The sequence below is a fragment of the Symphodus melops genome (assembly GCF_947650265.1).
Source record: "Symphodus melops genome assembly, chromosome: 17".
Taxonomy (NCBI): Eukaryota; Metazoa; Chordata; class Actinopteri; order Labriformes; family Labridae; genus Symphodus; species Symphodus melops.
The window spans coordinates 7,012,740-7,031,090 of record NC_136707.1 but is presented as its reverse complement, the minus strand read 5'-3'; the positions used below and the strand labels follow the sequence as shown (position 1 = coordinate 7,031,090).

The 18,351-nt window shown below is 39.2% G+C and overlaps 1 protein-coding gene across 4 annotated transcripts; it reads left to right on the top strand.

The window, feature by feature from the left end:
- The first annotated feature begins 887 nt into the window (after positions 1-887).
- Positions 888-18,351, top strand: LOC306837611 (protein kinase C and casein kinase substrate in neurons protein 3). 4 transcript variants are annotated; one of them, XM_079365345.1, is made up of 10 exons: positions 888-1,149; positions 7,935-8,002; positions 12,870-13,026; positions 13,206-13,441; positions 14,137-14,292; positions 14,881-15,056; positions 15,848-15,968; positions 16,070-16,149; positions 16,278-16,357; positions 17,095-18,351. In XM_079365345.1, exons 1-10 carry the CDS (start codon positions 1,134-1,136, stop codon positions 17,202-17,204), a joined length of 1,200 nt encoding a protein of 399 aa, XP_079221471.1. In that variant the 5' UTR covers positions 888-1,133; the 3' UTR covers positions 17,205-18,351. The 4 variants fall into 4 exon arrangements, with proteins under 4 accessions (XP_079221471.1, XP_079221472.1, XP_079221473.1 ...); XM_079365346.1 differs by lacking the exon at positions 888-1,149 and adding an exon at positions 4,454-4,871; XM_079365347.1 differs by lacking the exon at positions 888-1,149 and adding an exon at positions 5,053-5,306.

Below are 18,351 nucleotides of genomic sequence, written 5' to 3'. Positions count from 1 at the left end.
GATCATTTGAATTGCATCTATCATCTATCTATCTGGGCTTTAACAATATTCTTAAAAAGGTACAGTATAAACATTAAGACTTAAAGAGATAAAGACAGCCTAAGCTTGGAGCGATGAATTATTTTAATTAATATAACGTATATTTTTGTAGTCCATTTTCTGAAAACTGTAGTTCCACCACTCGCGTCACTAACCTCCGCCACGTCACATTATTATGATGACGGTAAGTTGTATGTGTGTTCTGGCTGTGGATAAGCTTATGTTAGCCCTATTATAACGTAATATATAGCTGTCAGATGTCCATTGCTTTGGAGTAATTTATTATCACACTGCAGCATTACAGACACACACACTCACATACATATATACATACATATGCACACACATATAGAGTCAGTGAACAGCAAAGCACAGTCACCATAGTGGAGAGAAAGTAAAGTGAATTTGGAGAAAAAAACAATTGGCACTGAGCATGTTTTTTTAAATATCTAAGTCATAGAGTATCCTACTGTCATGGTGTGGCGATGAGTCTGTCTTAATGGATAAATTCCCTGTAGCTTCATTGATGTTTTTTCAGAGGGTTCACCCCAACAAACTGACGGGGTACAGAGACTTAATAGTATCCCCAGGGGCGTGATGAGGGGTCAGGAGAGGTTGCGCAAAAAAAAATGGCTGTGTACACCATAGACTGTGTACACATACAAATGTTGCTTTTTTTTTTTAATTCAAACAATTACAATTTCCCTCAAATATGTCTGCATTACTAACTGTGTCGCAATAGTGACACAGGAGAATGTATACAAATACACTGAATTTAAATTTAAACTATGTATCAAACACAAAACCTTGACACTTCTATTTTAATAAAGTGTCTCAATAGTGGCAAAGGAGAATGTATACTAATATACTTTATTTAAATTTTAACTATGTTTTGCCAGATTTCTGTTGGAGTTTTACAAACGCTCAACAAGTGTCATCTTTGTCCTCTCAAAGTGTAGTTAGACCACTTTGGCTGTTGTATCTGAACTAACATGTCTTGTTGATTTGGTTTAAAGGTTTTCCAAGAAGACAGATGTTATTGTCCAGAAGAAGTCTCCCGCAGCCATGCTACTGAAGAAACCCTCTGACTCTGAATGGGACTTCATACAGGTCAGTCGGCTCTCTTTTATTGGTTTTATTATCCTAATAAGCATTGCTTTTGAGTATATATTGTTTATTTCTGATTGATTATGAATATAGTTTGACAGAGCGACACTGGAATAATGCTGCGAGAGTACTGAGAGTAACAGTGACAAGCCATACGACAGTCATCTCTCCTCTCCACACACCCAGACTCGAGCAGTTCACACAGGAGCTAAGAACTAAAACAGAGTCCTTCCTTTTTCCTGAAGTCAAACACATGACAATCTGGTCCCAGGACTTTTTTTATAAGGTCTAATGAAGCTTAGCTCGCAGTGACAACGCACCTACGACACATTTTCTTACCTAAATGTTTTGATCCATATTTCTGAAGAAAATGTGTTTATTTTGTTTGCTCAGTTATAAAATCAATCAATTTATGAAGATCTTCCTCATACTACACAGTGCACTACTAGGACATAAAATTTAATATTAGAATGAAAAATAGCTTTCTTTATTACGTCTGTGTGTTTAATAACTACATTTTCAGTATTATTGCAAAAACTGTTGATATTCGCCCATATGTTTCTTTATTGACAGCGACAAAGCTAGTCTGTCTCTATCATCTCAGATGTTTTAATGTTTGGTAAGGGTCAGTTATTTGAAATACATTTAAGAAATTGCATTTATTGCATACTGTACATAGTACATAGTTTAAAGCAGACTCTAAGCTATGTGTGTTTACTACTCAAAACCTTTTGAGCTGGAATCTTTGGGTCACCTTACAGTTTGTTTATTTATTGTTGTTGTTTCAATTTGACAGTAGCAGCATTCATGTTGAGATGGTCCTTACAAATAACACTAACTTTATTTCAATCGTTTATAAGTTTGTATTGCCTATTTTGTACATCACATTAAATCATATGTTAGGCAGTAGTGTGTAGTCTACAGAATAATGAAGTTGTAGTCTTAGTTGCACTGATATGATAAATCTTTAAAATGCAAAATTTAGTTATTTTATTATCTATAGTGCATCTATTGTAAACTGTGATAAGTTGAAGTAACATAAAAGTTCTTTACAGTCCCGCGACCTCCGACCTCCCAGCTAGCGCTCCATCGTGGGTTATTCTTTAGCAACTGATTTGAGTTATATTAACTCAACTTTTAACAAGGTTAGATGTAATTAATAATAATGTGTGCAATCTGCTGCCTCAATTTTATTGAGAAGTTAATGTGTATCTCTTTTTACAGTGTAGCCTATAGCCTACACCACATAAGCAATGTTATGATGAATATCCATAACACACTTGACTATACAACATACATACAACATTACATAAATGTAACACCAGAAGCATCTCTCAAACATTGCATTTTAAAGCAGTCAACAGAGGGATAATCATTGACATGTGAAACACACACACACATACACACACACACACACACACACACACACACAGGCTTTGAAAATACTGGTACTTTGAGTGGCAGTGCAGCGCTGTCCTCTCGCCAGTCCTCCTGTCAGTACAGCTGGATGCAGCGTTAGAGAATCTTCTCATCCTTCCATCTGGAACTTGTTTAAGGTTCTTTTTAAAAGCAAGCTGAATCAGCTGGGCCTTGCATCCGAGCAGCATACTGCGCCGATGCTCTGAGAAGACACTTTGGAGCATTGAAAATGAGTTTTCACACATGACTGTAGAAGCTCCTAAAGTTAGGGCAAAGGTGTATGCTGTGAGAAAAGTCGACATAGCCTGGATTTATACGGATATCCATGGCGAAATTAAGTGAGTAAGCCGGCGAAAACTCATCCAGCTTTCAAAAATCTGCGGTAACGTCGAGTGGCTAGACTGATCACGTAGGCTATCACGTTTAACGGGGGGGGGGGGGGGGGGGGGGGGGGCACAAGCATTTATGTGGGCGGGACCGGCCCCTATGGCCCACCGATAGCGACAGGTGTGGTCCTAGGTGAGCGGAGGTGATGGTGGTTCCTATATAGTGCAGTAACTACATAGCACTGTTTCCAGTGACAATTTAAAATTTAAAAGCAGTTTTATATATGAACACTAGAGGGAAGCAGAGACACGGCTGAAAATGGTAAAACAAGAAATAATGTAAAGTTAATGTGTATCACACATAGCAAGAAATTATGCTGTTGTCTTTAAGGGCTTTAAAATCGGCTGAAAGATTTGAACATGTAAATTATTTTTCGAAGTATTTTCAACTGAACAAAATACAAAAGATTAAACTAAAGTTGAATTTCACACATTGCGACTCACACTCTCTAAGTCTTGCATTCAATCAATCTTTACAGATATAATACTAAAAGGGAGTACTTTGATTATTCTCTTAAATTAAAGTATAACTACGACAAAGCATGAGTACTCACAAGTTTGTGTGTTTTGAAAAGGAAATACAGATCATGTATATTAAAAAACAAAATAATTCAAATGCCTAAATACTCAAATACTAAGATCATACTAAAAAAAGGACAAATGTATTTACTTAGAGAGATAAAACATTTTTTACCTCACCAAAACTACACACACACACACACACACACACACACATATACATACATATACATACATATACATACATACACTATATATAAACAAAAAACAAATCTGCAGAAGAAGAAGACAGCGACTCTTTGATGTTGCCTTTACCTTTACAACAGCACCTAACATGGATCTTCTCCCCAATCTTCAGTATTTTTTTTCCGATCATTATTCTGATATCAGTGTTATCATGATATCTGACTGCTGTCCAGCCAGGTTTGATGACAGGATCACGATGATGACTGTATGCTCGGAGCAGTTGTTTCTGGGCGTAAACATTTCAGTGTACAACAGCTGTGTGTTTACATGGCATGTTGGAGCAAGACTTCAGTTTCACAAGTTCAGCATAGCATGAAGCAAGAGTGGGAACAATTCTTCTTCAGGGGGCTTCGACTTCAAAGAATTTCTGCTCTTAAAACACACACACACGCACACACACACACACACACACACACACACACACACACACACACACACACACACACACACACCGGATGTATCCTCCAGCTGTGGAGGCAGGCCTACCAAACGGACCCGAGGGAACGTGGAGTGGAGGAAAGAGGGGGTATAAAAACCAGTTCAGGGGGATGCAGTTTTCCTTATCTGGTCATGCTGCTTTGTGCTTCTTTGTCAAAGATTTAAACACAGTTAGTGGACCAATGAACTCACAACAATATTTACATACAAACACACTCTGGATGAGTGACTCAGCTTTAGACTCACCTAGAAGTGAACACACACACACACACACACAAACCATTGCCCGATTCATTGACACTTCTTTGAGGGAGGAGAGTATGGTGATTGAGAGAAGGGGAGAAAAAAGAGAAAAAAAAGCAACAAGTGGTGCAGTACAAAGAACAAGAGAAGAAGAAGTCCCCTGCAGCTGTTTTGGAGGGAGAGAGAGGAAAAGAGAGGGAGGGAGGAAGAGGAGGGTGAGAAGGAGGGAGGAAAAAAAAAAAGAAGCCAACTCATCTGACACAAACAGTGGGCCAAAGAAAGGGGAAGAGCAGGAGCAGCACTGTCTAGAGCGAGTGGAAAATCAAAGTTGGAGAAGTACAAAGAAGACGAGACGTGGAGGAAAAGGAGCCTGAAAGTCTGTACAAAGATTACACGAAGGGAAAAAAAGAAGTTTGACCTGTGGAACAAGAAGAAAAAGGGGTTTAAGTAGAGAGGGCCCCAACTTTTAGAGAGGTAAGGATCTACAAGCAGCTTGTTAGCATTTCACTGGCTTGTCTCAGTGATCTAAAGGAGTGATCAAGCTCCTATTTCTGCTCTGTGTGTTCATTTGTTACTATATATTTCCTCTATGCAATGTGTGTGCGTGGGGAGTTATGTGTGACAGATGAAACGGGGACAGGGGGAGGAGTGAGCGTGTGTGCCAGAGTGGGAGCGGGATACTGGGGTGAAAGAGTTGCTGGGTTGGAAGCTCTTTTGACTGAAACTGAGCTTCACTTTTGTCCAGTTTCTAGAAAGTTTTCACATGTTAGGACAGAGATTTAGATTTGGAAAGGACTGGAAGTAGAACAGTTGAGGACTTTTAAAAACTGGTGGAACTAATTTCCTGTCTGAGCTGCCAGGAGGTCATAAAAAGTCTGGAGGACTCATGGTGGAATTAGATCTGTGCTGGTAGGTAAGATTCTGTACTCATTTGATTGTAACTTTACACCTCAACGGAAATTTATGAAAAAAATACACACAAAATACTAAAGGACACAGAAAACCGATTGCAACTTTGAATCAGGCTTTCATTATTACAATTTAAAAAAAGGTTACTGTCAAATCAGGAGTACGGCAAAATCGAGGCCAAACCCTGCTGTTTAGAAACAGTTCCAATTGATTATAAAGTCTATGAAATCAATTTTGAAAGCCTACAGGGATATATGCACAAACGGTTAACTGCTTGAAATACATAATGCTTAAAATAGAGCATAAAATCATATAGAAGCATGCAAGTAGATCACACAGCTAAGATATTAGATCCAAGTTTAGCGTTTGTACTAACAGGGTTAATATTTAATACAATTAAAGCTGGTTTAATTGTGTTAAAAGTTTGGAGATAACTAAGTTAAACTTGAAAATTGCACTAAATTATTTAAGTTAAGGGCATGGACAACAGATCTCCCCAACCTCACAGTAATGAGAAAACTACATGACAGAAATCTACCCAGCAAGAAAGGCAACCAGCAAGGGGACAGGAAGTCGAGGTCAAAGGTTTAAGGGGTGGCAGTTCATTATTTTTCCCAACCATTGCAGACCTCAGGGTTGTGTGACCTGTCAGACGGAAGCAGCGAGCAGAGGAGAGAGGCATGTCATTATGTTCTCTGAGGAGCATGTGATGCCCCGTGCAGCTGAACTTCGAGGGAAATCATTGAATCTAATTGTGTGAGCCAAGCAAGCGAAGGCTGCAGGGAGGAAAAAAAATAGTGAGATATGAAGGCTGAGTCTGGGTGGAGTCCAACTTTGGGCGCAACAAGGATTTAGAAATTGCAGAAGGCAAAACTGCTGGATGTAGGATGGATGAAGGACCTAGAAATGTTTCTGTTTTGACGTAATATTAAAAAAAAATGGACACATGCTGAACTGGATCACTTGGTTTCGAGTAAGAAACAACATTTCACATATTTCTTGGGGGTGCTGGTGGTGCAGTGATTAGTGCACACATCCCCATATAGGCTATAGTCCTCAACATGGGCTGCCCGAGTTAAACTCCAGCCTGTGGCTCCTTTCCTGCAGGTCAATCCCCACTCTTTCTCCCTGATTTCCATCTCTATCCACTGTCCTATCTTGCTGATGAAAGCACAAAAAGCCCAAAACATAATTTTGTCACTTCTATTCCTCTTGTTTGGAAGAGCTAATGACCTTGTTTGCCTGTGTTTCTTTTTATTATAATAGGAAGGCAGACGAGGCCAAAAACATTGGATGAAAAGTGAATGTAAATGATAGGATGTTTTGACCTTTACCCTCAGTTTATTTTAAGACAGCTCATGTTTCCAAGCTGGGAGTAGATAGGCCATAGTCACTGATGTTACAGCATGAGAGACGCTGCCCAGGTTTACTGTACACCACCTGGTTCAGATTTACTGTACACGTCAACCAACTGTGGCTCCCTAAAGGGTTTACAGGGCTGCCATTATACGATTCAGACGCTGACACATTACACGTGCAGTATATCTTCACACAAGTGCTTACAATAGTGTGCCAGCGATTTACTGTACTTGAGGGATATTGAATGCTATCATTTCAGAGACCCTCCAGTATCAGAGCAACGATTCCCAACCAGAGGGATACTTGATGGCCAATGGATATGCAAAGATTACCAGATACAAATTAGAATTTGAATGAAAATGTCCAGATTTAGTCTCAGCTGTGACCCCTCCATACTAAAAGTGCTCTAAAAGATAGCTAGGAAGCAACAGTTAGCTAAAAAGGAAGGTCAGCCTACATGGATGAAATACATACAGCTGAAAAACTTTGCTGATAAAGTTAGTGATAGCTAGATTGAGCAGTTGAAATATTTCACTGAATTTACTGTCAGAGATGAACAAAGATACCTTAAAAAAGGTAATGGTTAAAAAGTTGAAAAAGCTCAAACAAAAAATAGGCTTTAATTAAGCAGTGGATTAAGATGAGAATAGAAACAATAGATAAAATAGATAAATCCGAAATGGTTTGCTAAAACCTGAACAAACCATCAGCTCAAAGTAAACTTATTGATAATCTTTTGAAATGATTAATTATAAGAAGATTAAACATTAAAGAAAAAGTAATGCAGAAACTTTTTAAATAACCTTAAACAATGTTGGAATAGTTAGCCTACGACTGATAAAACATTTCAAAACGTTAGCTGTTCATCAGACGAGCTGCAGAGCTTGTCGACAAAAAGGAGAGGATGTTGTCCGTCCTGACTGCCAAAAGGATATTTACATCAACATGGATGAAGTGTTGGTGCCTACATTTTAAGCTCTCCAGAATGTATGTTATTCAAATCATGTTCGATTGAGTCACAAAGTCTACGTTCTCATACGATGTCTTCTGCTGACTGGAAACACGATGTCAGGGCTTGGATAGTCCCTCAAGTTCGAGTCATTTTAGAAACATCTGACCTATATAACATTACATCGTTCATTCTCCAGCGACCAACCCCAAAGCCTTATTACCACCACAAAGGGGGTAATTACAGAAAGGTCAGTGTTCAGATTAAAAGGTGGAGTGATATCGTTCCCTGAATTAATCCTATACTTCTTCCTCTCTCAGAGAACAGGATGTCGACGCTACCATCAGACAAGAGTCCTGAAGATGCCAACAATCGCAGCTTCTGGATGGTAAGACTTTGTGTGTGTGTGTGTGTGTGTGTGTGTGTGTGTGTGCGTGTGTCTAGGTGTGTGCGTGTGTCTGTCTTAGAGAAAGGCTGAAAGCGTTTCACCTTCCTCTCCTCAGGATTAATGACCTTCTTGTCAAGACAGACCAAACTGTTTTGTCGTCCAGGCTACATACCACTGTCTCCAAGGCTGTCCTTTTATTTATCAATGCAAAAGAAACCTAAGGTCATGCTGTACGACTAGACGTTTCATTTTTTGTGTGTTCGACACACAAAAGTAGACGTGTGGTATCATATCATGCTGTAACGCAATGTGTTGTGTCACATTATATTATAGTATTGTTTCGTATCATTTTCAACATGACAATGAGAGTGAAACTTAAACTGGTTACGGCTTCAGCTGTAATATTGTATTGAAACATCCTAAACTGAATTGTTATTGCACCGTATGTTAGAATTCAGCACCAGTAGCAGACATCATGCTTTTTTTCCTTGTTCTTTCTTTGAATGTCTTCGCACTCTTCCTCGTCTGTAATCTCTTTGTCTTCAAGCACTAAACACTTCCAACATTAGGAGTGTGAAATTGGAGCGTGCTGCCACTTTGAGGTTGGCTTTGTCTCCTGTTGGCCACGACGAGTTGCCCCACTTTCATCTCTCCCCTCCCTCCTCTAATTTGGGCGGCCTCCTGTTGTGCTGGATGTGTTTCCATGCCAGTGCCTGTCTGTGTCATCCCCCTGCCATGCTCAAGGGCTGTCTGTCATTATACTGCAAACTCCAGCTCTTTTGTTATTGCAAAGTCACATCCACTTTAAGAGGCTGAGAATTACAGTGGAGTAGCCTGTAGAGTATACAAAGGCTCATAATAACAGATCTAAACATGCTGCTGTGAGACTTTGGACCTGCTCCTGGGTCCCATATTACAACATTACTGCCATACTGTCCCCAATGACAAGGCACCTCCTGATCAGACTCTCATATTTTCGGCTAATAAAGGTCTACTAAACGCAACCTTATGTTGTTTTGTTGGAAGAATTTGGTTTCACCTTCTATTGACATGATTGCTTCTGTTGCTTCTTACCACCAATCTTCCCAATTCTGCCGGTAACACCCCTCTTCGTAAAAAGTATTTTTAGCTTGACATCTGCTAATATTATTATCACTGATGGCATAGTATATCTAGACATTCCCCATTACCCTCTTTGTGCACTGTAAGATGCGCTACAGTCTGCATAGGATATTTTCAATATGTGCAAAATGGATTTTTTTCAAAGTAGGATCGTGGTCATTTTCATCTGCTGAATTTTGTTGCTTGGACAGATTCACTCGTAGCGGATTTGCTTCTGCCTCAGAGATTGGCCAACTGGGTCTCAGCAGCGTTGCCATTGGCCTCAAAGTGGATTCCTCAGCTGTTTCTGTTTAATTCTCAGACGAACCACAACAGAGGCAGCGAGAAAGTAAAGAGGAAGAAGGGAGAGAGAAACAGAGGGGGCACTGATGAGAAGTGCACACACTGATCCTGATTAAAGTGTTTATACACACATTCAGTGTTTCATTAAAAGCACATAGAGAAAACTTCTATAAAGACGATGTATTCACACACATGAGACGACTGAAAATATGACTTCAATGTAAACTAAAGCTACTACTTTCATTCAAATGCATTTACTATAAGCAGAAACACAAGCAGCTAAACTTACAAACGTTCAGTCATATTGAATGACAAAAAGTCCAAAATGACATATTTATATTTGTTCATGATGCCACACAGATTAATCCGAGTGGAGCTACCTGTCGCTGAAAACAAACTTTACAATTACCCCAGAACGTCTGGTAGCACTAACAACATGGTTGCCCCTTAATTGCTTGACCTTTCAGATGCGTCAGTGCTTAATGAACTACGAGTTAAGAGTGCAGTTACAATCGAACAGCCTGTTAGCTTTAAAAAAAAAACACTACTTAGACGCCAAACTTATCACTAAACACATCTGAATACTTCTCATGCCAAAGTCATTACATTCTCATGTAGTATAACGAGATAAGTGTCCACCTTCATACAAAGGTTCCTCCAATATCTATAATGTATCATTTTAACACTCAGTTTTTGTGAGAGCAACCTCAATATACACGTGACACACAGTCCTTTTTAAAATGGACACATGTAACACTTAACAGAAGGGCCCTTCAGTAATTATATGGCTCATTTTGTATTTCTTTATTTCACCTTTATTTAACCAGGTTGGTACGAGATGAAGAGCCTCTAGTCCAAGGAGAACTGAACAAGACAGTCAGCAGCAAAATCACAAAGTTACAGACAGAGACTCAAAGAGAGACAAAGTACAATTTATAAAACGTGAATTAAAAGAAAGTGAGTACTTCAAACAGTATAGTAAAACACATTGACATCCTAGAAACTGTTTCCAAGTCTTTCATTTTAGATTTGAAAAAAATTTAAAGACATCAAAGACAGGCTTTCAAGTCATTCTGCAACAGATACCATTCTAAGGGTGCAGAGCACTCAAAAGCCCTTTCCCCAATTTATTTCCAAGCTTTTGGGACAGAGAACATAAAGAAGTGCTGAGACTGCAAAGAATACCGTCTTCGATTTTTCTGTGTGATGAAAACACATAGAAAGGGTGGGAGCAGACCAAGAATTGTCTGATATATAAAGCTGTACTGTACCAGTAAATGAGCCGATGAGCCAATGAGCAGACCATCCAATTGGAGAGTACATCTCACAATTATGATGAGTCAGAGTCTAATGTGCTGCTAAATGCATTAAGTCGTGCATGTACAGCTTTAAATGCAAAGTGGAATCATAGTGAACATCTTATGTCTAAAAACTGCCTGCTACAATGGATATAAAGGCATACAGAGCCCAACAAAATAGATCCTTTCTGTCAGTCTTTGTGTTCTCCTTGAATTCTGACTCAGATCACAAGTGACATGTGCTGCATATGTACGGAGCCGGATGTCAATCAAAGCCAGCGAGACATCATCTGCTGACACCATCACAGAGACATGCTAGGCTAAACAGTAAAATGACACATTTCAGTGAAACATTTTTTTTTTTAGGTTTTCAAAAAGTTACAGAACACTTTTGTCCATTTTAGTTAAAGTTCAGTCTTATAAAGATAAGACTGAACTTGAATCCAAGAGGGAGCTTTTTTTTTTTTTTTACTTTCAAGTTCAGATTTGTGTTTTCTGAGTTTGATGAAGTGGCATCTTATCAACCTGTCACATCAGCAGAATGTGCAGCTGAAGCCCGGGTCTTTACTGGCAGAATTTAAAAAGTATATTTTTTTGTCTGGACACGTTAAAAATATTAGGATCTAAATATATTTATGTCTCTCTCAAATGTTCAAGCAGCTGTCTGAATGTATCATCGTCTAACAGATCGGGCTTGACAGAAGAGAAAAAGAAAGTAGGAGGGAGTGCTGAGTAGGAGCTGACGGCGGCTGCCAGGAAAATTGAGGAGATTTCCAAAAACCACATCTACAAACAACACACTTGCTTCAGATATGTTATTAGACTCAGGGCCTTCCTCTGCTGCTCTCTCACCCCTCTAAGCTGTCTAGGCTTTTTTTTTAAAAAAATTTTTAATACGGCCAGGGCTTGTCGTGTTCACTGACCACACCTCGCTCTGCAGCTGGTTTTAAAGTTTACCACAGGAAACGTAATGCCAGTTAAATGTCAGTGTTGGCACGTGGGGGTTGACCTTAGATGGCTGCAGAGGTGTCACAGTTGTGAAAGAAGACGAGGATGCAAGATGGGCTTCAGTGTGACAGAGAATGTGCTCCAGACCAACAGATTACTGTTTAACAGGTAGCGGTCCTTATAATCAACGTTTCACATTAAGAATGGCTCCATTTTATTTAGTTCAACGACACCTGAATGGAACAGAGTGTTTAAGAACGAGTTAGACACTTTGTTCCTTTTTAGATTACAAGACCGCAACGTCCTAAAAAGGAATAAGCAGCAGAATTGTACCGCAGAAGTTTCTTTAAATCAATATTTGTTTGTGTTTGAATGTTTGTGTCAAATGTTTGTACCTTTGATTCTTGTCTTCAATTGTAGAGCTTTTAAAGGGCTGTGTCTGAAATCACATTACTCTCTACATAGTTCACTGTGAAGTGACAGTGCCATTTTGTAGTGTATCCAACAATGCATTGTGAAAAGTAGTAGACTGTTGATGGTCACAATGCAAGAATTATATACCATCATGCATTGGGGTTCAGAGATTTTTACCAGCAGAGAGTGGCGTTTAACTGCCCTCAGACAGGAGGAGCGGCCAGTGTGAAAAAAACTGCACAGGAAGACAACAACGAGGCATTTGTAGCTTGATCTAGAAGTGTCTTCAATAAAGCATAAATGACTAAAGTTAGTTTTTGCTTATGATGAAAACAGGAAAAAGATCAGATTAAACTGAAAAATATGTTATATGTCATTTTTACGTGTAAAAAATATATGTTATGCTATATTAAAATAAGGTACTTATTATTTCCCTAATGCACTATAGGGAATATGAAGTTGAAGGTGTTATACTGTAATACTATTGATAGTTTTGCTGGCTTGTATAGTTTAACTTTTGAATGAGTTTGTCATTATCATGATACATGCTGCTGCCTCTGACAGGAACAAACTGTGAGCAGATGCATCATTTTGTATTCTTTGGAACCGAAAAGCACTTCAAAAAAAAAAAAAAACTCTTTTCAATATTGGCAAGAATTTTGGTCATTTTACCCTTTTCAGTCCCCCGAAAAATGATTCTTTGATATTGGTACGAAGGTTTAAAGCACTCTGCTGAGCCTCCAGCCTCACTCTGTTTGTTTTGTGTTAACAGCAGATCTTTCTCTCTCTTTGTGTCCTGGCAGCCTGGGAACTATCAGCGCACTGTGAAGCGGACAGAAGATGCCTTCCAGGCCTGTAATGACATCGTGGCGTGTTTCCAAGAAAGGGCTCGCGTGGAGCGGCAGTACGCTCAGCAGCTCAGTGAATGGAGCAACAAGTGGAAGCCAGTAGTGGATTCCAGTAAGTACGGAACCTGCAAATCCAGCTAGTCTTCTACAACTTGTGAAGAGTAATTATAAAATGTTTGTGACAAGAGATTTTTAAATGTACCCTTTGAGCAATCTCTTTTAGTCATATATTTATAACAAAGTATATCAGAAAATTTCAGGATTTTGCTTTTCTGCTCTCGTGTCCTTTAGGTCCTCTTTACGGATCTCTTATGAAAGCTTGGCAGTGTTTTCTGTCTTCCACTGACCGGCTGGCGTCCTTGCACGCATCCATCTGTCGCTCCCTGGTGTCAGAGGATGGAGACAGGGTCAGAACCTGGCAGAAAGACACCTTTCACAAGAAGTTATTTGGAGGTTTTAAGGAGACCCAGGACACTGAAACAGGCTTTATAAGGGCTCAGAAGCCGTGGGCGAAACGTCTGAAAAAGGTCAGCCTTATTCAAGAGTAAAAGCTTCTTTTTTTTTTCTTCATAGGACTTCAGAAAACTTTTGATTGAAAGCTTAAGCCTGAAAAAAATGATTTCAAAAACATGAATCCAGGCTTCACTTCAGTGTATTTAATCACATATTTCTGCAGCATTTCATTTGCCTATCCCTCCTTTTTCCTCTTACAGAAAATAATCAGAAATCAAAAGAGAGAACGTCAGATTTGTCCGTTCTTTGGTTTATGAAAGGCTCCTCTTGTGTTGGATTCGATTGATGGAAAGTTCACTGTCTTGCATGCTTGCCACAGACTACAGGACTCACATGACCTGAACATAAACCATCTTCTCAAAGGTTGCTCTAATGTGTAATGAAAGAGCAGCTGAGGACAGGAGGACCTCCTCTGACAGCAACATGACATGTTTGCAGCATAAATGTACTTGGGTCCCAAAGGGAATCGATACTTTATTTTGTGAAAGGGGCACAAATGGACACTCATTAAGTAAATGGCCTAATTCAAGATCTATATTTAGACCACAGAGACATAAAGCAGCACTATTTTATTTTGAGTATCTGCTCACTTCCAAAGTCAAGTACAACTCAGTTTTAAAATTAGCTGTACATACAATATAACAGAGTCCTCAAAGGTAATCCTCCATCCACATCTCTGGATTAAAGTCTATGTTTTGTTCGTCCACAGCTGGATAAAGCCAGGAGAGCGTACCACAAAGTGAGCAGGAAGGAGCAGGCAGCCAGGGAGCGAGAGGCACATGCTCAGGGAAACCCAGATGTTGCCATTGACAAACAGAAGAGAATCCAGGAGGAGAGGGAGCTGGCTCAGCAGGAGGCTGAGAAGGTACGGTACATACTGTACTCATCTGAATCTTATTTCACTTGGATATTTATCGTTCTCAACTGGAACTGTTGGTCCTTGTCGATCTGTTCCATCTGTTTCCAGATCTTTGCTACCGAGCAGCTTTGCTATTTTCTGCCTCAGTGGGCTTCTTTGGTTTCTTGTTTCTTTCACTTTCGATTTGTGAAAGTGTGTTTTAATTGTGTCATACTTGTTTGTGTCTTAACCAAACAGACTTTTTCACACATTGAAAGAGAGAGAGATACAAAAAATAAATATGTTATTAGTTTGGGAGTGAATTTCCAAACAATAGGAGGACATTCTGCAGCTTATAAATGCATCATCATGAAAGTGTCAAACCATTAATGGAAAACTTTTTCTTTACTTTAGTTCTTTATGACAAAAATGTACATCTTTTGTCTTTTAAACTTTTTCTTGGGTGAAGGGAGTTTAGGTTCAAATTCAGTATGGATACCAAACACACCTTGGTGATTTTGTGTGTATATTTGTGTGTGTATTATTTTGTGTGAATCTTTAATGAGAGCTGACAGTTTCTGATCAGCGAGTGAAAACGTGTCTCCACACTCACAGGTGCGCGGCCGCTATGAGAAAGTCCTCGAGGAGGTGAATCGTTACGCACCACGCTACATGGAGGAGATGGAGTCCATCTTCGACCAATCACAGGATGAGGAGCGCAAGAGAATCGTCTTCCTCAAACAGGCTTTTCACTCCATCCATAAACATTTGGACATTACCAACAATGAGAGGTGAATCAAACAGCTCTGCGTGGAAAGAGGTTGAACACCCAAGTCCTCTGACACCCAAGCTTTTGTCTATTGATTTGATTAGTGTGTGATTAAACAGGTGGAGCATATTCTTCATTAGGAGTTTCCCCAGCTTGTGTATTTGAATCTTAGTATCCATCTATATATTATCTATACCACTTATCCCGACTGGGGTCGCTGTGGGACCTGTCAGTCTCATTGGGCGGGAGGCAGATAGGACCCTGGACAGTTTGCCAGTCAGTCACAGGTCTTACATACACAGACGCACATCCTGTGACAATCAAATTCCCCCTTTATTTAAAATTTAGAAGTTTTTTTTTTTTGAGTCAAACTCAAATAGCATGTCTCTGGACTGTGAGAGGAAGTCAGAGCGCTCTCAGAGAACTCACACATGCACAGGAACAACATGCCTACTCCATGCAGAAAGGCTGTCAGACCGGGGACTTGGAACAGGAATCTTCTAGGCAGTCGAGCTAATCTACTCCTTTTAACTGTAGGTTATCTTTCCTTCTGTTGCTTTTATATGTTTATTTAATCATTAATCTTTTGCTCTTCCTTTTAATCTCTGTTTAGTTTAAGTGCCCGTGATCTGATGTCGTCCCCCTCTTCTTCTATAATCTGTATTGATCTCATCATCTTGTTGAATTTTGATCTTTTATTTAATTTCGCTTACTAATTGTATTGCTTTAACTGCCTTTGAGACCTGCCATCTTTCTTGCTCCTCTCCTCATCTTATTTTGTGTCATTTTGTTTTGTCCCCTCCTCTCTTTAAGTGTGAGGGCCGTGTATGACGAGCTCCACAACACACTGATGGCCATCGACGAGCACGAGGATCTCCGCTGGTGGAAGAACACTCATGGGCCTGGGATGCCCACAGACTGGCCTCACTTCCAGGTTTTTACTTTTTTCTTTTTAAAAATGGCTTAATCTTGAGTCTTCTTGTTTTATTCTAAATATCTAATCATCCTACTCAAATGTTGTTGTTTTTTTTTTAGGAATGGACGCCTGAAAAGAAAACCAAGAAGGGGAAAGAAACCAAGAAAGTTATAGAGAAGAAAGGAACAATAGAGAGGAGGTGAGCATATTTACCCCACACGAGAGATGTTCTATTCAAGTTTATCTTCTCACAAAGATCAATACTCGCTGATGAAACATCCATCTTTGTCTTTGTTGTGTCTTTCTTGTCTCTGTTTCCTCACCTAGTGTGATGATTGGAGGAGTGAGAGTTCGAGCTCTGTATGATTATGTTGGCCAGGAGACAGATGAGCTGTCATTTAAAGCAGGTAAACTGACACACACACACAAGCACATGCACATCTTTATAAAACGTACTTACCTAAACTGCTTACAGCAGAAATGCTGTCATGTGGCAAAAAATGTCTCAAATGTTTTGCCCTTTTTACAGTCAACCAGAAAATAAAAATCTTTTTAAAGGCATAATGTGCAACATTTTACACACAAATGAAGTTTTTTCTCTGTAATTTTTACAGAGACAATCTGATCTTGGCAAGTTGGTCTAAAAATGTAACTCGTTAATTGTCGTTAAAAGGATTTAATGCCACTAAGCCATTTGCATTCAAAGGTTTTCCAGGTATTTGCAGATTTGGCTGCATGCTGCTGTTTGAGATGTAACTATGAATCTTTGAATAGTCCGACCCAACGTTAACTTCAGACACAGCAAAATTTACAACTTCTAGACAAATAAGGCAACCTTTTTTTGGAATGAACATTTACATACATGCAGCCATCCAGGCATTTCACTCGTCTCTGAAGGGTTCTGTAGCGTTGGTAGTGAGTTCAGGGAGAACAAAGTTCCCATCTGTTATTACTCAAATTCAAGTGTAATTCCCTTTTTGTGTTTAATTTCATTCTAAACTTTAAATAGAAAACAGATAACATTGATTTACTCACCCACGCATAACCGAGAACTGGTAAAAGGTTTTGTTTTTTAGAGAGTATAGGGAATCTCAGTTTCAACTTTGATTAAAACTCACAATCTAATGGATGCCTGTCCTGGCAGGGGAGGAGTTTTTAAAGGTCGAGGATGAGGATGACCAGGGCTGGTGTCGAGGGATGAAGGAAGACGGATGGGAGGGGCTTTACCCTGCCAACTATGTGGAGGTGGTGTAGTTAACGCAGTAGGACTTGAGATGAAATATCATGTAACATCCCATGCTTCATTTCATCGACGTTACAACCTGTGTGAGGTCATTTAAATCTCTGAAACATCAAACCAATGCTGTATAGAAAAATCCATCATGTAGCTGTTAGCCAAAGGTCTGGTCTGTGAAAAGAGGAGGACTGAGTTTAGCTTTGTTTTTTTAAACACAGGTTGTGTTTTCTCTTGAAGGATTTGACAAATGTTTTAATATATACAGTATGCAGAGGACACTTGTATTAAAGCCATATAGCAGAAGGAGCTTTAATGTCTAAAAAAAGATATAAAATGCTGGTGTGGTACATTATATAACTAGCCATTGGTGCTGAGATTTTATTAAAGGACTGCTTTATTCTTTGAGCTGTTTTTATTGTTTTTGCATCCGGACACTTTGCTAATAAAATGCTCACAAAGACTCTTATTGTATTGTAAAATGTGATGCCAAAACTGTGACTCTAATACATCAAAAGCAGCGAGTAAGTCCACTTGTTAGAATGACTTTAAAGATACTTGTTTACCACGCTTTAAAGGAACAGCTGAAATATCTTCGAAATGTGCTGGTTTGCTGTGGAAAGGAAAGTGATATAGAAAGATGAAGACAGTTTCATCTCTATATGTCAGGAAAGGAGAAACTGCTAGCTTAGCAGCATTATCACACATTCCAAGAACTCCATAGCAAAAGATCCTAATCGTGCCAAAAGAGAAACATCAAATTCCTGAAGCTCTACCGAGATTTAAGAGATATCTAAGCTAACTGTTTTAGTTTCCTATCCTACATTTCTTGTCTAAGTTTCTTAGTTTTTCACTTCTAGAGCTGTTAGCTTTGTCCTGATAAAAAAAAAGCCCCTCTTCGTCCTTAACTTTTGACATGTTAATGCTTTAAATGATTTTCATTTTGACACCACACAGTTGCATTTCTGAGTGTACCACTGTTCCTTTAAGCTAACCTCTGGTGAACATATTATCCTCTTAATGTGTAATATTGTATCATCAGTTGTTGTTCTGCATGAAGCTTGATATAAAGAAACAGCTTCAAGAAACTGCTGGCTATATCTTACCTTTAAGCCTTGTTCACTTCCTTTACAGGATTTGTCTTTTGGAAATAAAAGTTGAAATTGC